This window comes from Sesamum indicum, linkage group LG1 (genome assembly GCF_026168435.1).
Source record: "Sesamum indicum cultivar Baizhima isolate 11 linkage group LG1, ASM2616843v1, whole genome shotgun sequence".
In the NCBI taxonomy this organism is placed as follows: domain Eukaryota; kingdom Viridiplantae; phylum Streptophyta; class Magnoliopsida; order Lamiales; family Pedaliaceae; genus Sesamum; species Sesamum indicum.
Genome location: NC_142657.1, coordinates 14,922,264 through 14,950,004, shown reverse-complemented (window position 1 = coordinate 14,950,004; position 27,741 = coordinate 14,922,264). Strand labels below are relative to the sequence as shown.

The 27,741-nt window shown below is 34.7% G+C and overlaps 4 protein-coding genes across 4 annotated transcripts; 3 read left to right on the top strand and 1 right to left on the bottom strand.

The window, feature by feature from the left end:
- The first annotated feature begins 935 nt into the window (after positions 1 to 935).
- On the top strand, positions 936 to 7,471 carry LOC110011457 (Prolyl oligopeptidase family protein). Its single transcript, XM_088880039.1, has 11 exons — positions 936 to 1,416; positions 1,573 to 1,736; positions 2,442 to 2,664; positions 2,742 to 2,887; positions 2,989 to 3,194; positions 3,900 to 4,034; positions 4,791 to 4,919; positions 5,184 to 5,599; positions 6,176 to 6,392; positions 6,769 to 6,962; positions 7,060 to 7,471. The coding sequence occupies exons 1-11, from the start codon at positions 1,037 to 1,039 to the stop codon at positions 7,277 to 7,279; spliced, it is 2,430 nt and encodes an 809-aa protein (XP_088736165.1). The 5' UTR covers positions 936 to 1,036; the 3' UTR covers positions 7,280 to 7,471.
- A 1,271-nt stretch (positions 7,472 to 8,742) lies between these two features.
- On the bottom strand, positions 8,743 to 13,138 carry LOC105180250 (transcription factor BIM2-like). Its single transcript, XM_088880042.1, has 7 exons — positions 12,733 to 13,138; positions 12,462 to 12,546; positions 11,412 to 11,481; positions 11,221 to 11,316; positions 9,809 to 10,221; positions 9,248 to 9,377; positions 8,743 to 9,110 (listed from the first exon to the last, which is right to left on the bottom strand). The coding sequence occupies exons 1-7, from the start codon at positions 12,833 to 12,835 to the stop codon at positions 9,006 to 9,008; spliced, it is 1,002 nt and encodes a 333-aa protein (XP_088736168.1). The 5' UTR covers positions 12,836 to 13,138; the 3' UTR covers positions 8,743 to 9,005.
- A 1,786-nt stretch (positions 13,139 to 14,924) lies between these two features.
- On the top strand, positions 14,925 to 18,762 carry LOC105180240 (uncharacterized). Its single transcript, XM_011103911.3, has 8 exons — positions 14,925 to 15,413; positions 15,889 to 16,023; positions 16,253 to 16,447; positions 16,710 to 16,771; positions 16,901 to 17,058; positions 17,900 to 18,048; positions 18,211 to 18,357; positions 18,495 to 18,762. The coding sequence occupies exons 1-8, from the start codon at positions 15,042 to 15,044 to the stop codon at positions 18,678 to 18,680; spliced, it is 1,404 nt and encodes a 467-aa protein (XP_011102213.2). The 5' UTR covers positions 14,925 to 15,041; the 3' UTR covers positions 18,681 to 18,762.
- Positions 18,763 to 23,943: 5,181 nt separating this feature from the next.
- Positions 23,944 to 27,335, top strand: LOC105180075 (phosphatidylinositol 4-kinase gamma 7). The gene is made up of 2 exons (XM_011103728.3): positions 23,944 to 24,182; positions 24,847 to 27,335. Exon 2 carries the CDS (start codon positions 25,157 to 25,159, stop codon positions 27,065 to 27,067), a length of 1,911 nt encoding a protein of 636 aa, XP_011102030.1. The 5' UTR covers positions 23,944 to 24,182; positions 24,847 to 25,156; the 3' UTR covers positions 27,068 to 27,335.
- Positions 27,336 to 27,741: the final 406 nt, after the last annotated feature.

Here is a 27,741-nt window from a genome sequence, read left to right as displayed (position 1 = left end):
TTATTTAATATTATCATGTATATATGTTTTTGTACTTATAAAAAAATAAATAATATATATATATATATATGTAGAGTGAGGTTAACATCATTATATTTTTCTCACAAAATCATTACATTGGGATATTAAAATTAGGGATAATATAAAAAATTGTATAATTTTCATATAGGATGTAAGTATAATTTTAAAACTTATTTGGGGAAAAGTGTGATTTCACATTTTTAGAGGGGGTCTAAGTGTAATTAACTCAATAAAATAATTATTTAAATATAATTTTAAGAAAAACGACATTATCACAATACACAAATATATTTGCTACATTCGCATACATTACAAGTGTAAATTATATTTCACTTAATATAAAAACTTATTATTTAACTTAAAAAACATTATGTAGCTGTTTTAATGTGTTTATATGCGTTGACGTACCCATAAATTTATACTATGTATTAAGGTTCAAAACATTAGAAATATTACTTTTATAAAATAATATGAATTGACTAAAATAACCTTATTATACTTGTTTCTTCCACAAATAACCATATTTTTAATAAAATTAGTTGTATATATTCATAGACATGGAAAATTAATTTATTTTTAAATTATTCTTATAATTCAGATCAATCATTTCTTTTTTTACTTTTGTGAAATAAATATATAAAAGCTTAAATTACTATATGCATCACATCAAATGTGCAATACCTATAATACCAGACACGTACGTAATAGGTTTAAAATATGTACAATATTTTGATTGGGTTGTCTTTGAGTGGAGTTTGGGCCTAAAACCTCATACTGAGCCCATTTCTTGAAGAAACAGCTAAAAATCCATTGGGCTTAATTCTCATGAAGCCCAGCATTAAATGTAAGCTGTATGGGGTGGTGTTTATTGACACATTTGACCCTCCTGCCTCAGTAATTTTGCAGTTATGCCACTGTCAACACCCACCCTGGCCAAGTCGCACTGACAAGAGTAGTCTTGTAATCACCACCATTTTTATCACCGTCCACACCAACCAGCACAACCACCGTCTCCATGGCGGCCTGCCGCCTCCTTTCGGGGAAGTTAACTCAAAAGACCTTTCTGTCCTCCAATTCCTACTTATTCCCCAAACTGGCCTCCTCTGCACTTTTCTCCACCCTCTGCAGAAGACAGTTTACGCCAGCGCTCCCCCAGCCACCGGCGGCCAAGAAGGTGCCTTTTACGGCCACCGCACACGGGGTCACGTGGAAAGATCCTTACCATTGGATGTCCGACATTAACGACCCGGATTTCATCAGCTACCTTAACCAAGAAAACTCATATGCCGAGGCATTTATGCAGGATACCCTTAATATGCGAAGGATCCTTTACTCTGAGATGGTTTCCAGAATTCCCTCCAAGATATCCACCCCTCCTGAACGTTGGGGCCCCTGGTCTGTAATTTGTTCATGAATTATGTATTAATGCATTTTTATGCAGCTTAATATTGTATAATGTTAAAATTGTTCAGCTTCAGTCTGCTTTAGATGCATGCACAAAATTAACTTTTGTATTTCTTGTGCATAATTTTTTGATATGGTGTTAAACAGGTTGTACTACCAGTGCATTCCAGAAGGGAAGGAGTATCCTGTTTTATGTAGGAAATCAGCTATTGAAAGGAAAGGTTGGGCAGCAACTGTATTCAATTCCTTCATAGGAGGATTTGGCAGGGACCAAGTTTTGCTTGACTGGAATGAGATTGCACAAAAACACGGCAAGCTCTTTTAGCAAATAATTCCTGCTAATCCGATTTCTCTCCTAGCATATGTACATTTTTCCTGTGAAAACTGTTTTTGGTGTGTTTGCAGTTAGTTTCTTGTTGCAGTATAATACTTTGTGAAGCGAGTAGCTCTTAGGTTAAAATTGTTATTATTGAAACTTCTGTGCCCAAATGTGCTCAGAATATCTGTCAACACTAAAACGGACCTTTGTTATTTATCAGTCTTCTTAAGTAGCTAGACGATGTTCTCTTACTGCCTACGAGATGTTAAAGATGATGCTAGGTGGAACACAGAGGCACACAATGACTGAGCAAGTGAGATATGTCTTATATATTTGAATTATGGATCATTTATGCTTTAGAGCATAAGATACTTGGTGTCACCCTGGATTCATAAAAAATATGAGTGAATTAATGCCATCATTTTCTCTGGATCATCAACACAAGTCACTAGGAATGTGGATAATATCATTTGAATATGGTTCATCGCTTAAGATAGTTTGTTGCCACTTAACTAAAAATCAACATATTTCTATTAATAAAGTTTCAAATAGTTTATGAGACGAAATGCTGTTGTACCTTTGGCATGTTGAACGATATAGAGGAGGAGAATAGCTTAAGTATGATCTGATAGGAATATCTACTTTGATTAAGTTGATATACAAATACATGCATTAAAGTTGGAACTTTATTTTGTAGGATATGTCCATGTGGGTACATGCAGAGTATCACCAGACCACAGCTTTCTTGCATATACACTTGACACAACCGGGAACGAACAATTTCAGCTTCAAATTAAGAACCTCCGAACTAACTCTACTATCCCCCAACCCAGAGTTCAGGGTGTCGTTAGCTTAGCTTGGGCACAGGATAGCTGTACACTGTTCTATACAATATGCGACCAAAACCAACGGCCTTACAGGCAAATTCTACTACTATTTGCATTTTATTTTGTTGCGGAATCCATGATGTTCTCTTACAAGAATATATTAATGTCAGGGTATTGTGCACCAAAATTGGATCACAGTCTGTGGATGATGCCATAATCTATACAGAAAATGATTCACGCTTCTGCATAGATATTACAAGTACGAAAGATGGCAAGTTTGTAACAGTGAATTCTAATTCAAGGACTTCATCTGAGGAAGGAACTTACTGTTTCAGTTGTCTTGTCTCCTTGTGCTGACGTGAATTCTGGAGTACTTTCTGCTGTTGTAGTTTATCCACTTCCTTGCTATGGTGCAGGTTTACATAATAAATGCAATCAATCCACAAGCTGGGCTACAAATGTTCTGTAAACGTGTCTCTGGAGTCCAATACTTCTTGGAACATCATCATAAAACTTTTTACATTCTTACTAATGCTCCTACGAGCAAAGATAAGAATTTTTCAGATAATGGTTATTACTTAGCCAGGTGCAGAGATGAGGATGTGCAGTCACGTAATTTGCAGGTAATTTATTGAGGTGTATTCTAGGTTTAGATCAAGTAGATTTATTCATGTGCTTCATAAGACATTACCTAGGGGATAGGCTGTTTCTCGCTTGAAATTAAACCTGTATTTTAGTTGTTGGGCCTCCAATCACATTCTAATACTGTACTCCAGAGTCCAGAAGAGAAATAAAGAACTTAATCGATAATATGTTTAGGTGCTTTATCATAGAACTTATATTACACATATTTATGCGTGAGAATACTTTTAATTTATGCTAGTTTGTGTGAGAAGATTAAAGAGTTCGATTAATCAGTAAAGGAAAGGCATTGACTGGATAAGATGTTATTTTCCAAATTCATTTCAGTGATTGAACTTTTTCCCTCTTGAGCGATAGAGCAAGAGAAGATTTAAACTCAAAAAGATTGTATAAGACAAAATTAAAAAATTTGTTAAAAATATACATCTTTTTTGGGGTGTTGATGGGGAATATTGCAAATTGAAGTTATGTATTTAAATGGACTTGCTTTTAGGATTAGATAAGTCCAGTAAATAATTGTTAGATTCACGTGTTTTTCACCTACATTATTTACTCCTTTGGCCAGCTGGTATTCAATGCTGCTTAGGCCTTGCTCATATTAAAATAATTCATATTTGTTCTGTATATGTATTTGGTGCTTTAATAGATAATTCTCAGATTATTTAACTCTTGCTGTTTTTGTTTAGAATGTCATCATGCCTGGTGAGGATACTTGCTTGGAGGATATGGATATCTTTAATGGACACTTGGTCCTTTTTCTTAACAAAAATGGTTCCCCGTTGATATGTTCTATCGACCTGCCTATTGAATTTGATTGTGAGGTATAAACTTTTTCTTCATCAATTAATATGGATCCAATTTTCTTCATCAATTAATATGGCTTATGGATCTGCTTTTTTCCCTGTATAAGTACACTTAATCTTGAACTTGAATTTTTTTGATATCATGGAATTTGGTGTCTATTGAACTACACATGTTATACGCCATATCAGTATCTGTTTTAGAGGGAAAACATACTATTTTATGTGCTTGAAAGATTCTAAGATTTTGTTGGTGTGAACCCTGTTTCATATGAAATGTTAGGGTGGGAAGATGCTAGGTGTGCTCAAGCAAAAGGAGAATGTTTCAGTTTGTTTATGGGTCTCATGAAACCATGAACATCTGCTCCAGTAACCTTCTTCATATGGGCAAGCCAACAGGCAATATCCCTTAGGCTTTGCATTCTGAACAGATGCTTGGGCCATGTGTGCAAATGTGCTAAATTGGTTGGATGATTTTAAAGAGAAAGGGGAATTTGACAGTGAAACTTTGAGATTTATATGCTATGTTTGATACACGGGGTGATATAATCTCAAGCGATTGTTCTGTTCTACTATATACAGAGACTTTTATTTCGGAATGGATGCTTCTGCCGCTACTACTATGGCCCATAATCATCCCAGCTTAATCATGATTGCAATCATGTATCAAAATATAAACTATGATATTTGATATTTCATCATTCTTATATGATCAGTATCATCTTGACCAATAGAGAGATTCTTGCTTGTGGTTGTTAATCTTGATTTGTCCTGCAGAAAGAAATGGACATCGATGATCTCGATCCTTGGTACTTTCCTCTGCCCTCAAACATGTGCACAGTCACGCCTGGTTCAAATCATGACTTCATGAACACTGTATATCGTGTTGTCCTCTCTTCACCTGTGGTATAGTTTCAGATCATATCACTGACAATTTGACTCTTACATTTAATGCATTTGCTAACTAAAGATCCTTAATATTTGATAGAATATGAGTGTAATTATTTACTCTGCAGAAACATCAGTGGCTCCTGCAGTTTATTAAATATATAGACACAGGGCAGTTAATTGTAAATGACCTGAGTGTTTGGTTTTAAGGTTTGAATTGGAAATGCCAAATCAAGTTGAAAGTTGAAACCATCTGACCTTTTCCCACTTGTTCTTATGCAGATGCCTGATCTCCTTGTTGACTATGACATGTCAAGGAAAATCTTCTCCATTGTTCAGCAGGAAGATGTGAGAAATATTTCAACAGGTGATGTCGAGTATTGCTCACTAAATGACCATGAGGTGAATAAGCTTCTAGACATCCCAATCGAGAAGCAAACGGATGTTGAGAATAATGAAAGTCGTGGCTGGAAGGATTTCTCTGGGAAATACGTCTGTGAAGAGAAGGAAGTGCTTTCCCATGATGGTGTCAAAATCCCTCTAACCATCCTGTTCTCGCGGAGTGCATATCAAAAGGGCCAATCTCCTGGGCTACTTCAGGGATATGGTGCATATGGTGAAGTTTTAGATAAAAGCTGGTGTCCAGACCGTTTAAGTTTACTTGATCGAGGTTGGATGTTTGCATTTGCAGACGTCAGGTATATGCCAATTTGCCATCTTCTATTATCAAAATTTCTTCAAATATACACAAGGAAATTAGGCAAGTAGATTTTGTTGGATCATTTATGTTCTATACTGTTTTGTTACCTCAGCCTGTCAAAAAAAGCCACCATAGATTTCTCATGTGAAGTTGCAATACGCGTGGTAGAATGTGGGATGTGGAAATTACTAACCATAAAGAATATCACACAAATCAATGTAGCTCTTTATAATTTTCTAGGATCTTGGCACCTTATGGAAGCTTTCTGCATTTGCTGCCAATAGCACTTACATGATAAACCAAACCATGTAAGCGTGTGCTAAAAGAGCTTTGGGGTCAAGCAGAATATAAATGTTGAATTCCACGATCTTGTATTATCTTTAACATTAAAACCATGCCAACCACACACAAAAGAAAAGGCAATATAAATAATTCTTGAGTTTTCTTGGAATTTCTAAAGCCTCTGCTGGTAATATCATTTTGTAATCTTTGCCCCTGGATCTCTAGACAAGCTGATTGCTACCCTGGAAACTTATGTCAGTTTTGTTACTTTTGACATGTTCTTGATGCTCAGGGGTGGCGCTGGTCCGTCTCCTTCTTGGCATGGATCAGGTTGTGGATTGAACAAGTTAAACTCCATACACGATTTTATCGCATGCGGTGAATATCTGATCAATGAGGGCTTTATCCATAAAAATCAGCTGAGCGCTTTGGGTATTAGTGCTGGCTGTCTTCTTGTGGGGGCAGCCGTCAATATGCATCCACAACTGTTTCGCACCGCCATTTTGAAGGTACGCTAAAGTATTTAGATTTTTCACCTCAACCGTCTAGCACAGTTTGAAGTTTCTATTAATACTTCATCTGGCTTCACTTATCTATTTATACATATTTCAGAACAGATGTACACACTAAAGATCCTCCATTCCCATCGTTCCATTTCCAATTTATGTCTCTTCGATTTCGTTGATAAATAAATCGCATCAGAATGTGGAAAATATTGACATTACTAACAATGCACACATTTTATATTATCTTTCGTGGTGTTCAATATGAATACTTCTGTTGCAGTTTTCTTTGATCTTAATTAAAATTGAATGAAATGAGCTTCTTATGACAGTTTCCTTCTCTAGATGCACGTAACATGCCCTTGTGTTCTTTTCACAATAGGTTCCTTTCCTCGATGTGCTCAACACGCTATTGGATCCAAATCTTCCTCTTACTACTTTGGATTATGAAGAATTTGGGAATCCTCAGACAAAATCCTGCTTCGATTACATTCTTAAGTATTCTCCATACAACAACATTCCTCGAGGCATTTGCTGTCCTTCAATGCTTGTCTCAGCGTCATTAAATGATTCCCGGTAATCCCATATCTCTTTATTGAGAATCAACCCTTACTAGCTGCTCAAATACTCTTATCCCATGTGATTTTATTCGAGTGTCATTCTCCAATCTTAGGGTTGGTGTTTGGGAAGCTGCGAAATGGGTGGCCAAGATACGAGATACCACATGTGCAAGCTGTTCTTCTTCAGTCATCCTGCAGACGAACACAAGTGGAGGGCATTTCCGGGAAGGTGGCCGTTTTGCTCATTGTTGGGAAACAGCTTATGAGTATGCTTTTCTAATGAAGGTTACGGGGACAACTGAGAAACAAGACATGAGGAAAGAATTGCAGTAGTTTTTGCTTGACAGGGTTGAACCAGATAATCAGATACCATATCTTTGGTTTATGTTTCTGTCTTGATATCTTTCTTTGCAGTATTAGATTTGTTGTCTGGTTACTCTGACCTCTCACATAGATAGGATGTAGCACAGGATCTATGTGACATTCAGTCCACTTATATGTCCAATATATACCACTTTCAGAAAAGATTTACACACTGTCAAAAAAAAGAAAAGAAAAAGAAAGAAACAAAAGATTTACACATACATGATGTTCAACACCTTACAGTGAGGATTATGTCACATACGAATTAAGGGAAAGTTAGCACAGTGAATAAAATTCATATAAAATGGGATAAATATCTACACATCCTGTGCGGATGTAATTCATAATCTCATATTTGTTAATAAAATCTCAAACTTAATTATCATGCTAAGACCTCATTTTTTTTCATATATAAATTTCGAAAGAGAGTTGCTCCAAAATTGAAGTGCTAATCAACCTAGACAACGTAGGCAGATACCACAGGTATTTTAGTCCAAACATACTTGTAACACCATCATCACCATATGCGTATAGAAGTTTAACGTGAGTATATCGCTGCGTGTTGATCAATGTATATGTAGTTAGTAGGAATATGTATCTCTGTACAAACACTGACAGCTCCAATTACAGCATGGAGTTGAAGAATTTAGAAAAGATTAAAGATGACAATAAGCTGAGGCTACCTATTGTTGGAGGAGCTCGAGAAGCTCGGCACTGCAAATCGACAGAGCCGCCATCATGGTGTTGCTGGTTTGGACTGCTGGGTTACAGTTGATGCATTTATGGCCACCACCGGCAGCAGTGGCACTGCGTTTTGTGTCGTGCAGTCAGTTCAAAGATATATACATCCACTCATTGAGGAATGGGGTGAAGAATGTGAAAGAGCTTCCTCCAGATATGCAGAGAAGGGTGAAAGGGAGAAGACATCTCCCCGTGCAACCTATTAGCTGGTCTGACATATCATATTACAGTGACAAGGTTTGTTTCATCTTTGATCAGAACACAATTCTTGCAACATTTGTGTAAGAAAATTCCTGAATACTGAAGAATATATATCTGGGTATTTCTTAGTTCTGATATAGATTCTTTCTCAAGGACTCAGAAAGCACAAACTCATGCATTTTGGGAAAACTACTACAGCAAAGAATAAAGGTGAAGAGCGACATATAGAGAGCTGAATACCTGAAGAAAACAAATTTCAAAGCAAAAGTTGACTATTCGAATGAGCGATTCTCCTAATGTTGGAGGCATCAGCTCCACTTCGATATCACTACATTACGTAACTGACGCATGCATTAAAACTATAATTTCAATTTGGATATATCTTCTATCAAATTCCAAATGTGGTTTTCTACTTTAGTGACTATTTGTACTATGGAAAATATCAGAGGATACATGGATGGCATGACAGTGTTCAAGATAAACATCATATATGGGTTAAGAACTTGAATAAACTTCATATTTTCAATTGACAGCAACATCAACGCTGATTTTCAACATCATCCACAAAGACACTAACACATAACCACCGTACAGATGTCAAAGAAGGCATTCTGTATGAATATGAATACCGTCAACCATATATTAAAACCAAAAACTCAAGAAACAACAAATATACAATGAATAATTACTTTAGCGAGAGGATGAAACAAACTCATGCTGGACTAGATGCTTTTTGAAGCTACCATCGTATTATTCAGATCTTGCGCCTTTTTTGAGCTTGATCCAAGTCTTCACTGTTGCAGGCATCTTGAAAGGTTCCGACTGCTTGGTTGCTGGAGGGCATGGGAATACCATGATCCTAGAGTCATGTAAAACTGATCGTGAGAGAAATTGAAACAGAGACAAATTTGTTTGAGGCATAGGACTCCCTAATGATCGTGGAGTTGGCGTAAAAATAATTGCCTCTATCTGAATGACATACTGCACAGTGCACACCTTAGGAATTGATATCCCTGGGTTGGATCCTCTGTTTGCTCGCTTTCCAAGATTAATCTGGACTGAGATGCTGGCTTGAGACAGATCTACACCTGTGCTCTGAAGTGCTTGGGTCAATGAATTCAATAACCTGACATTATCCAATATCTCATCAACCAAGGATTCATCAGTAAAGTGTTCTATGGAGATATTCCAAATGGTCTGCACGACCTATCAATCTCAACAGTAATTTATTTGAAAAACATAAGGAAAAAATGTCATTTCCTAAGATTTTATGTGCAGGCATTTTGACGACAATGCAGCTTGGCTTATAGGGTGAACTTATAATGCAGCTATAGGCTTAGAGATTCACATTTTATCATTTGTTGAAGATCTCACCATTATAACTGAAAAAAAAAAAACACAATTCCACAACTGACAAAAAAATAGTTGTATTACTTGAAGTCAAACTACCAAACTCAAAATCGCATTTGAGAGCATGTCAAATGCATGATAGACATCAAATGATTGATTCTACGAGAGGCATTAAGATTTTCTATGTGGTTATGTGCAATAACTCACCCTTGGGAGTAAACGCTTGAGATGCTGATTGTCCCCCCCTGAATTGCCAACTCATCTTGGGGGTTCAGAGGATCAGCAGCGCTAGGACATTCTGTTGACTGCGCATTTGGAGGTGGCCCGTGTAACGTGTGGGAGAATGCACCATCATTTGCAACGGAAATTGGCAAGGTTGCTTGCAGTTCGGCCATGCCCATTGCTTTGATAGGAAGTTCAGTCTGCAGGTCTATTGGCCTACAGGAGGTATCCCTAACATGATCAGATTCAATAGGATTCTGCTGACAAGGTTCCACAGTTGACGGGACCGCACCACTATTTTCATCAAATCTTCCAGGAAATATTGAACCCGGACCAGAACCATTCTTCACGGTTTGTGCCTGGCCAACAAAACTTTGGACACGCCAATGACTGTTTCTCTATTCCAAGCAAAAGGAAAATAAATTAAGTTTGAAAAATGAAATGTCTCAAGGTGCAAATATTGGAAAATGTTCTGTATATTTTCCATATTTTATAATGAGATAGTCCCCTTATCAGGTAACTAGCCAAGTTTGGCTTATTTTCTTCCCAAGAATTGGACAGCATGACAAGTCTCAGTAAAATGAAAAAAGAGGGGGTGATAGAAGCAAAGACCCTATCTTAATTTTATTCGACAAGAATAGGACATCCACCAATTCAGCAGGCTATACTACAACGAAAAGTAAATAAAACTTTAACCACAAGAAATAAGCACATAAAATGGCTACCAAGACAAGCAGGACACCTAAATAATTTAGTCCATCCGACTTGCAAAAAGTAAACTAGAAATCTCAACAATTACTGAGAACAAAAAGAAACTAGAGCTGGTAAATATGGGCAAAACATTACCATAATCGTTTTTATTTTTTTGAACTCTGACAGTAAATTTAGTAGGAGAATAAGTCACATTAGAGAACATTGTGTTGATTCTTTTTTCAGAATTGCATATTCTCTACACATACAGCTCACATGAGCATGTCTAACACAACCAAATAGGGATATGAAGGGAAGTGACAAATAATCATTTACAGCTTAATATAGTGTTTATGAAAAATTCTGCACCCACACGTTGTCACATACTATAAGGGGGAATCCTTATATAATTACACAATGACTGAAATATTAAGTGCGCTTAATCTAAGTCAACTATTATCAAGCACAAAGTCCAACAAAAAGTTTTCAGCTTCTACCAATGAAAATCCACAAATATCCTCCAACTGGCATTGCATAACTTAGATGAACTACCCTTACCAAGGGGTCTGAAGGAAATGGCTCGAGTTCGATTTTGGCTATCAATGTCATTTACAATTTTATACCAAAATCAGTATAACAAATTCATCTTCTAGAAAATCAAGAAAGCAACTGTTAAAATTATTTTAAGTTAGGTGTTGAAATTTTACCCATGGCATCAGCTTTGTGGGCTCCGAACTCCAAGGTTGATATGAACCCTCATACTTTTGTACCTTTTCCTGTAAAAACTGAACATACTGAATCACCTGCATTAAAAAATCAAATAGTTAGGAGTAGAGGTATTAAAGCAGAAACATGAAGGCAAGTTCACAACACTATACGTGTGTTATAGATGTAATACCTCTAATAAAAATGAGGCAGTATCTCTCTTCTGGTCACTGTGTGGTATCAGTTCTCTCAATATCTGAAATCTGAAGCATGCAGGAAACTTTATTTAGTCAAACAGAGGATCATCAGCAACTTAAAGATAAACCTATACCCCACAAAACCTCAGTAGTTAAGATGTCAAACTGTGACGAGTATAACTTTTGCAAGAAACTTGACATTTGCAAGCACATTTGCAAATTAACCCGGTCTAATTAACAGGAAAATGAATTAATAAGAAAGATAATACAGCTTTACAAACACATACTTACCAAATAATGTAACAGGCAAAGTTAGACAGATAAATAGACGTGAGAGTGGGTGTATGTATGTGCAGCAGACTTATTGTGCTGAATCAACAAAAGAGAATAGCAATAATCCCTCATCACTGACACTAAGACTGATCAGTCATGTTTTCAGGAATTAATGAATGAACGATCTTCATGTTAACCATGTGAATAATAAAATGTAACGAAAACTACAAGCCAGGCCCTACTTCTATGTTAAATAGATTCAGAAGACTCCATCTTCTGCATGTTTTTGTGCCGCCTCTGCTGCTGCAAGAAACTCCCATACCTACAACTAAGACTCTTATCTAAATGAGTTATTACACTTCTAAGTCAAGAAAACTTGGAAAGATTTTGCTTAGCAACTGATCACGACAAATTTTAGTTAAGCTATCCTTATACTCACAGTGACTTCTTAGATTTCTTCTAACAACCTTAGCAGGCTCTCAGGAGCAATGTAGTAATACTAAATGCCATTACCATTAAAAAAAGAAAAAAAGGCAAACAAACAAACAAACTAATAGCTATATGAAGTTTCCCCCTATAAACAAAGATACACAACATTACATTTATGTAAAAGTTGCCGGATTTATGACGGAAGCAGATGATATGCACATATTAATTAACTAATAAGTATACATACAGTCAGTCATATGCAAACTTGAATTTCTAAATTGTGAAATATGTTCAAAAAATTCAGTACTTGTAAACATTCACATCTCATGTGTATGAAAATTAACCTCTCATTGATCTTACTCCTCCGCCGCTGCTCTGTAACTGAGTGCTTCGACCGTATAGCATTAGCCTTGTCACTGTTCTTCTTATCTGCTTCCACCAAATTCAAACAAAAAAACGACAAAGATTACAATAATTTAACACATACACATACAAACACAAACACAAACAATAACAATAAAGAATATAGTAAACACAGAAGAAAAAAGAAGAGAGGGGCCATCAGGATTCACACCTTGCATATAGAAAAACAAACGAAAACAAGTGTATGTGTACCTTTGGCGTTATTGGCGGATGGAGTGTCTTTCTTCCCACCGAACTCTTTGTCCTCCTCCTCCTCCTCCTCCTCCTCATCCTGATGACCCTTTCCAGATTTCATATTTCTTCAACTTTATTTTTTATTTCCCAAAATTGAATCTTCTCACTGAGAAACACCCAGTAATCGAACAGACCCACAAAATTTAAACGAAAGAAAAGCCCGAAAAGGTAAAACGAACAGGCAAAGATCTATTGAAAACTCAAAAAATGGTGGAAAGAAAAACACAGGAAAATTAAATCTTGAAACGATGACAGCTTTTTTGCGTGAAATTGAAGTTCTTGAATTTTGGGGCAATCCTGTAGCAATACCCTCTTCATGGTTTGGTATGTGGGACACATAAAATGAGCTGCTTCTTTCGCTCCTCATTTATTCAATAAATAAATTTTTGGTATTTATTCTTCATGACATAATCATATACATTGTTTCGGTCTATTTGAACGTTAATCATATAATTTTATTAATATTTAATAAATTATATAATATAATAAGTCAATGATATAACTAAGAATAATTAAATAAAATATAGATAAAATGAGACAAATACTGATAATAGACTTATATAAAATTGATCAATACTCAGTGTGATAAATGCCCACACATTCTACATCCGTATGTATCCCACAGATTTTAGTTCTATATCCTCTTTATTTTGTTGGGTTAATTACTCTTAGACCTCTTCTAAAAATAAAAAAATTATATTTTCTTTCAAATAAGTTTTGAAATTACATTTACATTTTTTCGAAAATTCTTCCCGACATTTTTTCTTTATGGTTTAGAAGAAAAATACTAACACCATGAAAATTTTTTTACATAATTTATTAATTTTACCCCTCATTTAATATTTACATTAATTTTTTTGTATTTATAATAAAAAAATAATGAATATTTAACATCACTTCACATAAATATATTATATTTATCGCGTTATAAATATATATATATACATAAATATTAAATGACGGGCAAGAGTTGAAATTTCATATTTTTTTTTCTTTTTAAAATAGTGATTAAATGATTAATTTATCAATTCATTTAATATATTAATAAATTAAAAATAATTAAATAAATTGCTATAAACTTACATATTATATAAATATTTATACGTCAAGTAAAATTTGAATTTTTAAATTTATTGATCGAGTTAACGTATTTGTGGGTCTATTAATATTAGCTAACCTTTGACTATATCCATTCCATACTTAAAAAAATGTTTGTTGTCTATATTCCCTCAGACAAATTGAGGTACATCTAATAATTGATAATTGATGGTTTCATGATGTATGTTTGTCATGGCCTGCATCCCCATTTCTTTTTTTATTATATTATCAACTTTTATTTATTTGTTTGCGGTATCAAATATCATATTCAAATAATATAATAATTATAACTTAATTTATTTAATAGTAATAATAATATATATCTATACTATTATAATTTCTTTTTATCATACCAATTTTTAGATTGTCCCATTTTACGCTTTATTTCATAATTTCAATACTTTCAATAATTTTTAATTATTTTTTTTCTTTCAACTACTCACTAGTCCACATTTTTCTCTCACCTTATTTCTCTATATTTATTATAATTTATAATTTTAATAATTTTTTTTTACTTATCGTCTCACATCAAGATTTTTTTTTATATACTTGCAGGAGCAACGTGCGATGATAACTAGTAATATATATATATATATATATATATATATCCTTGGGCAAATGCGCTAATTTCTCCACCTGAAATACGACCACTTCTTTTGCTAAAAAAAATGGACTCCAACAGTCAACAAATTGATTATCCATTTATTTGTTTTGCATGTTAAAATCAATTTAGGGTAAAAATCAAAGATTGGGATCTGATAGGAGCAAAACTGTAATTTGGTAATTAGGTTACAATGCGGATGCAACATAGTATTTTTCTCAAGAATATTTGTTTTAATATTGATAAATGATAGAAAATATTATTGGTTTAAGTATTATAAAATTCTTAATTGCGTCAACCCAATAATTTTTTTTTTTATCTTATTTTATGAATATACACTTAAGATTCATTTAATTTATTATTTTTATTTAATTATATCGAGAAAAATATAGAAATCCAATAAGAAACATGGTAAATGCGTTGAGTCGTGTATTTATCCAAAGTCCAAATGCGACATCTGAAAAACAAAGAAACACGCACACAGGTTCCTTGCTTCATTTCTTCCCAAGAAAGACGCTAATCTACCCGAATTCCAACCAACGACTATGCCCTGAATTTTCACCTCCAAATGTCTCGCCGCCTCCACACGACGGAGCTTGGATGCATTGCCGGCCAAGATTTATCCGATCTCGGCGCCGGAAAGGAAGGCTGGCTGGTGGATAACCCCAACCTCCTTGTTTCCCTCGATACCCACTCTCTCGCGCTTGCCAACCGTTCCTTGATCCTCATCCTCCACTGGTCACAATCAATCAGCGGGGCACCCGATCCGGACACCCACCGGGCCGTTAAGATCCGTCCAGACCTCTCCCCCATCGAGGCTGAGTACGTCTCCGCCGTCGAGTGGCTCGTCTTCGACGATGACATCAGAGCCCTCGCCGTCGGGACCTCTTGCGGCTATCTTTTGATCTTCTCTGTGCAGGGTTATCTCATTCACAGACAGGTGGAAATCTTAGTTTTGTTTCTTTTTGGGTGGTTCGTTGGTTGCATTTTAGCTGATCAATTGCTTGTTAGGAGTGTAGATAATTGGATAAAGTCTCCATTTATGTCGATGCTATTGAGTATTCAGTAATGTTTGTACCTCTATCTTGAGAATATGAGTTGTGTGGATGTTTCTTTTGTGTTGGAAATAACGGGAAAGATGGAGATCGAACTTGGGTTGCCATTCTAATTGCAGTTTTTAACTTGTTCGTGCGCTTGTCCCTGAGACAGTGGGATTTTAAGTGTTGTATAATCAATGTCCTCCATATTTATGCATGCCGGTACATCTTGTTGTTTACAATTTAGCATTGGAAATTATGCCCATGAATTTGCTAGTGCTAAAGTTAAGGAAGTGTTTGAGTAGCATATTCATATTGATGTTTGTATGGCATCGCGTTTCAATTGCTTGTTTGTTAGGAATCGATTTTATTTCGCAGATTGTAAATCCTGGAAAGATTCTTAAGATAAGAGTACGCGGGACTAAGCAGGATCTGACACAAGATACATCCCCAGAGGAGGTTTGCATAGTAATGCCTGGTGTGATTGCACGTTTTGAAGGATCTGGTATTAAGGTATGTGAATTTTAGTGTTTACCAGCAAGAACCAAAGGTTGAGATTGTCTTCATGGCCTTTCTTATGTGTACTTGCTTTAAAGTTTGAGAACCCGTGCTTCATGATTCTTCTCTGTCAGCACTGGAAAAATTCCTCCCTGTATTATTATATTTATGCTGTTATAGTTCTTCATTTGTTTCTTTATTCTGTATTTAAGTTTTACTTCTTTACGTATCCTGTGAAATGCAGAATCTGCTGCGCCGGTGGTTTCAAGAAACAGACTCTAAGTTTTGGGATCAGGAGTTCTATGATGATGCTAATTCAGAGGATTCTGGAAATTCTGCTATGAGCCTTCCTTACCAACTATGGAATGTTAGCAAGTATGGATTATGTGCGGATGCTGCTATTACTGGTGTCATGCCCCCACCTTTGATGGAAATTCAAGTAATTGTCATATTAACTCATTGCATCAATTGGTAATTAGATTGTTTTTACGGATTCCACTTTTTCAGAATTTATTAGATGTAACTGCAGAAATTTGAAAGCGCTCTCTTGTTTTCTCTCTCTGCCTTGAACATTCTACCTTTTCCCTTGATAATGCTTAGGTGGAAGTTTGTTCTTGTTTGTAATCTTTTGCTTCATGACTTTTGGAAACTTTCTGAATTTATTCTGGTATTTGAATTCAGCTGATTTTATTGTTGGGCAGTCAAGTCAACGTTACTATTGTGCCGTCTCTATTGGAGAGGATGCCGTGATATCAGCATTTAGGTTAGTGGGGTTGTAACTCGTTTTACTTCTAGACTTCCTCTTAAACGATTTCAATGTTTTCTTGGTAACTTAAGCTGAAGGTTGTTGTCTGTATTTCATCCATTATGGTTGATTTTTTCTTTCTTGCAGACTTTCTGTGGACAAGAACAGATCACTAGTGGGAGCTATCTTGTCAAAAGTTGTTCCTGCAACATTTTCAACAATAGCTTCATTTTCAAAATTGATTTGGCGGAGTGAAGAAAAGCCCACGAAGAAGCCAGAAGCTAAATCTCAACCATTTGCTCGAGGTTAGAAAGTTGCTTGTAGTGTTGGCTGCCTATCTGATTCAATGGATAAGTAAAACCCTATCCATACCATAAATTAATTCTAAGACCCAGAACCCTAACCCTTACCCATTAAAAAAATATAGATTGGGTATGGGTTGGGTCTCTACCCATCAATACACATGGGTCTATGTACCCAATTTGGATCCAAAATATATATTTATTTTCTTTCCTATTCAATTGAATTATTATTTATCAATCGATCTACCTATAAGTGAACAAATCTAAAAAACTTAAGACATCATAACATTATTTATCATGTAATATTTTCATAATGTTATTTTATAAACGATATAATAAATAATAATATTATTTAAATATCTATATAAAAAAAGAGTTATTTGTGAATTGGTCTCAAATTTTTGAATTTATTGATAAAATTATGGGTAAAAATAGAAAATAAAAGAAATTAAATTAGTATGATTTGCAGAAAAAATGGATTCGGAGAAAAAAAAACAGAAAGAAAGAAAGAAAAGAAAATCAAATTTGGATCTGATCGGACCCAAACACTGGGTTTGATTGGGTCTAGAGACCCCCATAGGTCTTCAGTGGGTACAATGGATTGGGTCTAAATTAATTTGTTTGGTCTTTTTGTTTGGACTTGGGTAGGGTAAAACCCAACCTGTCGACAGGCTTAATCTGATTCACTACCTTCTTCACGTCTCAACGGAGCAAAAGATCGAAGAAGTGATATATTACACTCCATACCATATATTTACCAATTATAACTATGTTAATAAAGATGTTTCTGGCCATTTAAGATGCTTTATTGGAGTTCTGACCAATAATGTCTACTTCTTGTCAGCCTCTGCTCTAACTTGTTTGAAGGATCATCCACGGAAGGGTGAGAAGCTTACATTGTCGCCTAGTGGTACTTTGGCCGCAATAACCGATTCACTTGGCCGTATTTTGCTCTTAGACACTCAGGCACTTGTTGTCGTGCGTTTATGGAAGGTATGTTGACTGTATATATTACATTATTACTTTTCCAATAAAGTTTTTAGATTCTAAAATTCTGTCGCTTAACATTCGAATTTGTTTAAATTATTCTGATCACAACCGGAATTCTTATTTCAAGGCTGACGACAATATAACTGACGTTAGTTCCTTTTGCAGGGATATCGTGAAGCAAGCTGCTTGTTCGTGGAGATGCTTGCCCGTAAAGATAAAGCAGCAGCCTCGCGTTGGGCTTATGACGAGCACTCAAAAAGTGATTACTGTCTCTGTCTAGCTATACATGCACCTCGAAAAGGAATAGTGGAGGTATATATCTTCTCTTGGATCCGCTATGTCCTCTCTCTTTGCCTCTTCTTGCCCACTGCCTTTGACTACTAGATCGATTATATGGTGTTGGATTCACTTGCAACGATAGGAGACGACCTAACGTTCGCCTTCTGCAGGTCTGGCAGATGAGAACCGGACCACGACTTCTGACCATTCCATGTCCAAAAGGCAGTAAAATACTACAACCAACATACAGATTTAGTTCAGCAACAGCATCTTCATCATCTTATGTACCTCTGCAAGTGTTCTTTCTGAATGGAGACTCTGGTCAGATTTCACTCCTCAATCCATTCCTTCATTGAGCTTTACTTCTGTATCTATCCATTTGTATAGGACAGTAAACTTGAATCTTTGAGTCCAACATCCATTTTTACTTGTTTAACATATACTTGAGCAATTTCAAATTATTTTTATAAAATAATTTATTTATTTTCTGACACACAATAAAGAGAAAATGAAATCTGATAAAAAATTACAAAAAAATGTTGTTTCATGTTCATTTTTATTTTTATGTGGTTGACTTAAGATTATATGAAAAGATAAACAAATATGAAAAAATTATTTGATAATTAATTTTTTTATCATTGAATTAAAAACTGTTTTATTATGTGAAAAAAGTAATTGTTTATTATATCCATTAAAACAAAAAAGAAAAATTATCTCACAAAAAATTTCAAAAGAAGGAGAAAGATTGATGCAAGTCCAACAAAGAGAAATGAGCAACTTAAATGATGAACATTCGAGCTTTTCAGTTTATTTTTAAAATCTTAATAAGTTGGTTCAATTTTCTTCGAGTCAATTATAAATTTGCCGTTAGTAATATATTATAAGATTTATAATCTTACTTTTTCCAAGTACCTACACACTGTCTTCTTAAAATAAAATGTAGCATTTTATAAATGTAAAAGAAATATTTATAAGGTAAATTACATCGGGCTCCCTTAAAGTTTTTCATAATTACAAATACCTCTTTGTTGCTTGAAAAAATATAAATATCTTTTCTAAATTTAATGATTATTTAATAAATACTCATTTATAATAACTTATTGTAGGTGGTATTTGTTAGATGTCAGTTAATTTTAAAGGGTATTTTTAATTTTTTAAATAATAATAAAACATTTGTAATTGAGACGGCAATGTTTTTAGCCTCCGAAAGGCAAGAATTCACCATTTCTTTTACCAAGCTCATTCAATTGTTCAAAACACCACTTCAGTTCATTAATTATTAGTTGTTGACCACAATTATTGATATGGCCAAACATTAATCTCCACAACATTTAGTGATATTCGTGCGGGTTATTCGAATAGAACCAAGATTTAATTAAAAATATTAGTAATAAAATTATAATAAGAATGAATTACAATAAATTCTCTTAAATTAAATACCTTCTCGTTATTTGAAAAATTATAAATACCCCTCTAAATTTAACGGTCGTCTGATAAATATCACTTCAGCACATTATAGGTGCATATGTTAGACCCCTGTTAATTCTAAAGGGATATTTTATAAAAAAAATTTAACAATAAGGTAATATTTATAATTATAACAAATCTTATATGAGCCTGTTGTAATTTATCCTTATAGTAACTAACAATACGAAATATTGTGCTTAGTATAGAGTTGATTATATTAACACAAGAAATATATTCCTTAGTATATAAAGTTAATGAAAAACATTTTTTAAATTATTATTTTTATATGGTAAATTATTTTTGGTACAACAAGCCTACATATTCACTACAATAAAATGTAATATTAGTAAACATCAAGTGATGATTTTAAAGTAGCTACTAAAAATATATATTAAATAATAATAATTTTAATCTTGTCACTGTATCATTATTAGTTAGTGATAATAATTATGCATAAAATTATCATTATAAATAATTACTTACATTAATTCTTGCTAATAGCAACTCTTACAAAAGTAATGGTCATATGAAATTCATTATTATAATTAAAATAAAAATTTCATTACTAAATATATATAGTAAATGATAATATTAAAAGTATCACTTTTTTCTTTTGGTCGCTAAACTTGCAAGTTTTTATAGTGATTACTTATTTTCCATACTTAAATTTTGGTAAAAAAAAAAAAAACTAATGATTAAAATAACACAAACTTTACAATATTGTCAACGTTACATGTTAAATCGAATTACTATTTACTTTTGAAATTAGAATATGCATTGTTAATAAAGTGATAAATATTTCAGAATAAGACATAATGTCTAAATGTAGAATGGTCACTATATGGAATATTTACTGCCCAATGTGAAAATTATTCTGATAACGCCACTCCATATTGTTTGTCGAATATAAGAATAAAAATTGACAACAACTCAACCTGCTCCATTTGCTTTTTAATCCTTAAAGCACTAAATACACTTTCCACTATGCGTAATACATAACTAACTCAATCTTATAAACGGAATTCTTTATCGTAACATAACTAAAATTTGGAGGGATGTTGGGAGATTTTTCAACTGAAATACATAATAAAACCTCGTTGTATTGCATATTTTTTAAATTATCATTGAGAATAACGTGTACTTTCACCCCTAACTCAGGCCTTCCACATACATAGTGAACTGATATGATCAAATTGGATGATATCCCGATAAATTAAATGATCAAAAGAACATGATGCAAAATTAGATTTTTTTAGATAGGATGTTTGAACTCGTTTTATCGAATTTGTTACTTGTAAAAACACACACAAGAATATAATTAATAGATTTTCTTTTAATATGATAAATAAAAAAAATGTAAAAAGGTTGGAGGCCCACACACACGGGGAATAAAGCTCGTCAAAGCAAAAACGTTAACTCAATTGAAAAAGAGTTCAAACTCCAGGGTTGGCAAAGAATCACCACAATATCCACAGGTCGGATAAACTAAGTTAATAAGGCATCTCCCTCTCTCATTTATATTTTTAATTTCCTTTTTATGTTTTCTAGCTAGTGGGTAAAGTCTTTTTTTCTTTTTTCTTTTATATAAATTATTCAAATTCAAATACTAATTTAATATATCGATATTTTCAAATTAATGAATACACAAAATTATATTTTTAATTCCTAAAATAAGGGGTTCGACATTTTTAATTATATATTTTACGGGATTTTAAAAATAATTTTAGAATTAAAAAAAACTCGACACATATAGTCTTCTACTTTACGATATTTTCAAAATGACCCTGTAATTGAGAAAACTTAATACATTAGTCCTCTATTTTATGAAAAATTTATGAGATTAAACGTGTCAAATTTTCTCAATTTTAAAACCCCACGAGCAATAAGACTAAAATATCGAGTTTTTCTTTTATTTTTTTCAATTTTGAAACTATTTAAATCTGATAAAGCATAAGATAGAAATTGTTGAATTCTGTATTTTACCAGAGTAAAAGTATTTCGCCTAACAAATATGCTAAAAAAAATAATAATAAACTACTCCAAAATATACAATATATCCAATTCATAAATTTTAAACCCACAGTCTTTGGATTGGATGTTTCAATCTTACCACTGAGTTAATGTCTGGTTGAGATTTATGGGGTGGGAATTGCACGAGTAACCATCACGTGCATGATTAAATGCATGAATCCATTCCTCTGCTCCGGCAACTTGGATAGGGTCAAATTCTTTGGTGTGTAATTGCCATTAAATGTTACGGGTTGTACGCCTATTTAGGGGCATGTTAATTAATAATGAATCAATAACTTAGCATGTTAATCACCACCCTAATCTAGTTTAGGATAAAGTTTATCACATTTTACACCAATGTGGATGAATTCATACTTCTCATTACCCTATAAATTTGTTCTCTATATATATGGTAAAATATCCGGCATAATTTACGATCAAAAATTTCATAATAAGGTGTCATTATCCGCACATCTGTATATATATGGTAAAATTTTTGGTCAATAATTTCATCATCGAATTGGACTGAAATCGTACTTGTTAACATATATCGAATGTTTATTTGACTATTAGAGTATATAATTGGAAAAAATAAAATATTTCAACTTTGATTAAATTAAAGGTGCCCATACTTAGTAGTCCCCACAAGTGAATTAATTAGAGCTATAAGCCACAAAAAAATCAACCAAATTTTTAAATATGAATTAAGGGTACATGGGATGATCCCCAAAGCACCCCCAAGAATAATTGAGGTTCCACTTCTTGATATTCTAAAAAATAAATAGAGACTGACTTTTTTGATTGCTTATAATATATTTGATTAAAGCACTTAATGACACTCTAATTATTATTTATGGCTAAAGATTATGACTAATTATTTGTCGATAATGAAGTTTTATGCAGCGATGTTAAGACTTTAATTCTACGATTATGAAGTTTTACTGAAACTTGTCTAGACGTATATTTGTTTATTCTGATAATAACTTCTATAATTCCAACGTATAAATATATATCTTGATGTAGTTAATGAATATTCTTTTTTTGGTAATTGATAATTCATCCCAGAAAAATAAATATTTTAATTATTTATTATAGGGTAAATTACAACAAGGTCTTTTGATACTTGGTATAATTATGATGTCCCCTTGTTGTTTAAAAAATTATAAATACTCTCGTGATGTTTGGTGCAATTATGTAATCTTTTGATAGAGGTCTGAAATTATTAACTCTGTCCTTATTCTTTTTTTTTTTAAAAGATAATTTGAAATTGTAAAAAAATCCAACGATGTGGATGAAAATACTTAAAAAACTATAAAAAGTTATCCTTTATGACCATATTCTTTTAGAAAAATTAAAAAAACAAATTAAGTTATAATTATAGTTTATAAGAGCATTTTTGGTCGCTTTACGATAAAAAATGAATGGAATCCTAACAAAAACTAATAAATTGGACTAATTATTAGACGACTGTTAAAATCGTAAGAGTATTGATGATTTTTCATTTAATGAAAGAATATTTATAATTAAGTCAAATATCGGAGAAATTGGACTGTAATTTACCATTTATTCTGTATATGTAAAGCATTTATGTAATATCCAAGACTACATTTAATTGGTAAGATTAAAGTATTATGTATGAATATTTCTTTTAAATGTATATCTTCATTTAAAAATATCGAAATAAGTAATGAGATAAATTAGAAGTTTTACCAAAATTCATGGCTTGAAATATGCAGTAAAACCAAATATATACAGATCTTCTCAGTCAAAACATTACCCAGGGGCAGTTATGTCAATTCACGCAAGATAGTAAAAGGGCTCAAACTCAAACTATATAATGTGCATAGAAATTGTCAAAAACAAGAAGGCCCGAGATTCGCTGACCAGGACACGTCATTGCCCAATAATTTATATCCACGTCACCCAGCCCACGGACGATCAAGATTGCTTCTGTAATCCCCATCTACGGCTTGAAATCAATATTCTAGACAGTTCGAAGAAACGGGACTCCGCAACTCAGGTTGGCTTGAACTAACCCCAGTTAACTCGTAACTTTAGTTACTGTAGAGTTAAAAACAGTAGAGGCAGGCAAGGGAAAAAAAATGAAAAAGGAAAACAAAAATGGTTATATATAGTCATATATCCATATACGGATATAGAGTGAGGAAATAAGAACTAGAGAGAGAAAGAGAAGGGAAGCGCACAGCAAGAAAAGAAGACGGCAATACTGTGATCAAGTCCTCGTCGTAAACCTTTTGGTTGTCTGTTGTTCCGGCCGTTGGACTGTTCGGATTCTTTCCAATGGTTGTACCGACGATCTTGCAGTAGTTTACCGGAACCGGCGAAAGAAAAGGAGGAGTGTCTTCAGATCCGGCTTTCTGGTGAGTTGATTTGCGCAGTTTAGGTTTCATTTTGTTGGTGTTTTTGCGGATTAGCTTTCTGGCTAATGTGGTTGCATGTGTAATTTCTTTAACCGTAATGGACGGATTTTTTGTTTTGTTTGAGCGAAATTCTCACTTTATGTTGATAGGATTAAGTTTAGCGTTATTGATATGTGGAAATGTATTGTGTTAAAGGTAATTGGGGATTAGATTGTGGAATCCATTAATTACCGAATCAAGATTTAGTGGATTACCGTTTTTCTTCGTCAAGAGTTTGCGCTCGCCTGAGGTTGGTTGTGAATAATGTTGCGTAGATAAGTAGTGCTTGCTTGCTGCTTGGCCGGGGCTTCATCTGGTGTAAATGGGTTTAATCTATCTGATTATAGAAACTTCTTTTGCTTTGGAGAAGGAATTGAAGAAGTCGAAGAAATCTGTTCTTGTTTACGCAGTTCTTGGTTGTGAGAGAGTGTGTTTTGTGGAAGTTCTAGTTAGCTTGCATCATTACTAGCATTTAGTTATTTTTCATGTTTTGAGATCGGGGAGAGAAATCTGGAATAAATGATGGTGTTGTTTCAGGGCGTGGTGTTATTTTTTAATTTTCAAGTTGATAGAATTGTTATACTGTAACTTCTCTTATTTGACTTGGACCTTGTTGTACTTTCAGATGTGGTGTGAGGCTTAATTGTAATCATCCCATGGCTCTCTCAAAGGACTGATCGTCGAATCTCTCTCTTCCTCTGCTTTGGTCTTCTAGTACATCCTTGCTGTAATTCATCTGGGTTCCAATAGTCTTGGACTGATTTAGATCTTGATTTGCCGATTGATGATTATTATTGGTACAGACATATTTCTGGTTCTGTTGCATTCGGCTTCAAAGTTTGGCGTTCAATTGAGAGTGCGGGGAAAGCTCTCTCCTGTCGCCATCTTGGTTGCCGGCTGTGAGAAGAACCATCGGTGGTCATTTTCTACCTTTCATGTCTCATAACTTGGATAGCCCTGTTCAGACCCAGATGGCTGTGGCAGCTTTCAAGAATCCACTTGGAAGTGGGGAGTATCACGGAACTAATAGAATGGAAGGGAAACCAACCTGCAGGAGACGCGTTTTTGTACAGACTGAAACAGGATGTGTGTTGGGGATGGAGTTGGATAGGAGCGACAATGCACACACTGTGAAGAGGAGACTGCAGCTTGCCCTAAATTTCCCCGTTGAGGAGAGTTCTTTGACATTTGGGGATATGATTCTTAAGAATGATCTCAGTGCCGTTCGAAATCATTCCCCTCTCCTGCTGACAAGGAATTTGATGCACAGAAGTTCCTCAACTCCGTGTTTGTCTCCCACTGGTAGAGACATACAACAGAATGATCAGAGTGGGCCCATTGAAATTTTGGGCCACTCAAATCGCTTTGCCAAGACCAAACAACTTGTAAAGGAAATTGTCAAGGCAATGAAGAACGGGGTCGATCCGCTCCCTGTTCATAGTGGGCTTGGAGGAGCATATTATTTCAGAAATGTCCGAGGTGAGAGTGTTGCCATTGTGAAGCCCACCGATGAAGAACCGTTTGCACCAAACAACCCAAAGGGCTTTATTGGTAAAGCTCTTGGGCAACCAGGTTTAAAACGTTCTGTGAGGGTGGGCGAAACAGGGTTCAGAGAAGTAGCTGCTTACCTTCTCGACTATGACCATTTTGCAAATGTGCCACCTACTGCACTGGTCAAGATCACTCACTCGGTCTTCAATATTAATGATGGCGTGAATGGAAACAAGCCTCAGAAGAAGAAACTTGTCAGCAAGATTGCATCCTTCCAACAGTATATTCCACACGATTTTGATGCAAGTGACCATGGAACCTCAAGTTTCCCTGTATCTGCTGTGCATCGCATTGGGATTTTAGATATTAGGATTCTTAACACAGATAGGCATGCGGGTAATCTTTTAGTTAGGAAACTTGATGATGCAGGGAGATTTGATCAAGTGGAACTGATCCCCATTGATCATGGCCTTTGCTTGCCTGAGAGTCTGGAAGATCCGTATTTTGAGTGGATTCATTGGCCTCAGGCTTCTATCCCTTTCTCGGACGACGAACTTGCATACATAGCAAATCTTGACCCGACTCGTGATTCAGAGATGCTTCGAAGTGAGCTCCCAATGATTCGAGAAGCTTGCTTGCGCGTCTTGTTCGTCTGCACAATTTTCCTTAAGGAAGCTGCTGCATATGGGCTGTGTCTTGCTGAGATTGGACAGATGATGAGTAGGGAATTTCGCAGTGGTGACGAGGAACCCAGTGAGCTTGAGCTTATATGCATCGAGGCAAGAAGACTTGTAGCTGAGGAAATGTTCTCTCCCAAGGGTGAAGCAGACTTTGATGAGTTTCAATTCGACATTGATTGTGAAGATGGTGGGCGTGAGCCTAACCCATCTGAAGGCTTGGTGGCAACACCGTTCCATTTTGGATTTGGAAGTGTTAATGGCCGTAATCCACTTTCTAAACTAGAAGAATGTATTGAGGAGGAAGAAGAGGAAGGTGAAGGAGAAGAGAAGGGTTTAGTTAGTCTTCCAACTCTAGCTAAGGGTCCAAGTATTTCTAAGCTTTCTATGTCACTGAAAAATACGAGTCTAGGTGGGAAGAACCAGAAGTTCCCAAAGTTTGCAGGAGCCAAACCAGACAATGGCTATCTTGCTAGTTCATCATCTGGCCACATCAGTGCAAACGAGCAGCTCCCGGCAAGTGTCAGCTTTGTGAAGCTAGCAGACATGAACGAGGAAGAATGGGGACTGTTTTTGGAGAAATTCCAAGAGCTGCTTCATCCGGCCTTTGCCGAGCGAAAGTGTATCACACTCGGCCAGAGGCAGAGACAGAGGCTTGGGACTTCTTGCCAGTTTTGAGAGTTGAGGTATGACTACCATATGTTGCTGTGATAGATGAAAAGAATAAGACTGAGCTCGTTGAGCTGAGGGACATAGGGTAGATTTGGTTTGTGAGTGCTCCCTGAAGTCATACTAGGAGTAAGAGGCTGCGATTTGTACATATTCTTTGGATGCAGCTGAATGAAAAGGCTGAGTAGAATTGGTTGTATTTTCTTGTTTGAGATGTTAAAAATGTTTGTTCTCTGTTTGATGGACGTTGCTGGATGAAGTGTATTATCCGTGGCAAGTCATTGGCTCTCTGGTTTCTGTTTTTCTGTCTTTGCATTCCACCGTGAGCTGCACGCAGTTGTGTGTTTTTTTTCACAATCTGCTTCTCCATGAATATATATGGTCAGTGCTCATTTTCTCTTCCTTGTAGTTGATTGCACTAACTACAGTTTTCATCTGGTGGAACTTTTCAGAGAACTAGCATGTGATTCTGTATTATTTCAATAAAATTGTTATACTACAATAATAAAATAAATTTATATATGAAATGAATTAACTAAAACTTAATATGTACTTATAAATAAATGATATTATTTTTTATGAAGCAAAAGCATACAGTTAAAAACTTAATATGCCTCGCAGGTGTTTTTTCTTTTTTCTTTTTGGTTTGGAGCTTGTGTTCCTATTGGTACGAATTCCATGTT

Coding starts and splice junctions, on each gene's coding strand:
- LOC105180240 (XM_011103911.3), top strand. CDS start 15,042: ATGTCTCGCCGCCTCCACACGACGGAGCTTGGATGCATTGCCGGCCAA. Junction 15,414..15,888: donor GTTATCTCATTCACAGACAG/GTGGAAATCTTA, acceptor TTTATTTCGCAG/ATTGTAAATCCTGGAAAGAT. Junction 18,049..18,210: donor TTGTCGTGCGTTTATGGAAG/GTATGTTGACTG, acceptor TTCCTTTTGCAG/GGATATCGTGAAGCAAGCTG.
- LOC105180075 (XM_011103728.3), top strand. CDS start 25,157: ATGTCTCATAACTTGGATAGCCCTGTTCAGACCCAGATGGCTGTGGCA.
- LOC105180250 (XM_088880042.1), bottom strand. CDS start 12,835: ATGAAATCTGGAAAGGGTCATCAGGATGAGGAGGAGGAGGAGGAGGAG. Junction 11,482..12,461: donor AGGAGTAAGATCAATGAGAG/GTTAATTTTCAT, acceptor TGCATGCTTCAG/ATTTCAGATATTGAGAGAAC. Junction 9,111..9,247: donor CAGGGATATCAATTCCTAAG/GTGTGCACTGTG, acceptor ACATGACTCTAG/GATCATGGTATTCCCATGCC.
- LOC110011457 (XM_088880039.1), top strand. CDS start 1,037: ATGGCGGCCTGCCGCCTCCTTTCGGGGAAGTTAACTCAAAAGACCTTT. Junction 4,920..5,183: donor TTGTCCTCTCTTCACCTGTG/GTATAGTTTCAG, acceptor GTTCTTATGCAG/ATGCCTGATCTCCTTGTTGA. Junction 6,393..6,768: donor TTCGCACCGCCATTTTGAAG/GTACGCTAAAGT, acceptor TTTTCACAATAG/GTTCCTTTCCTCGATGTGCT.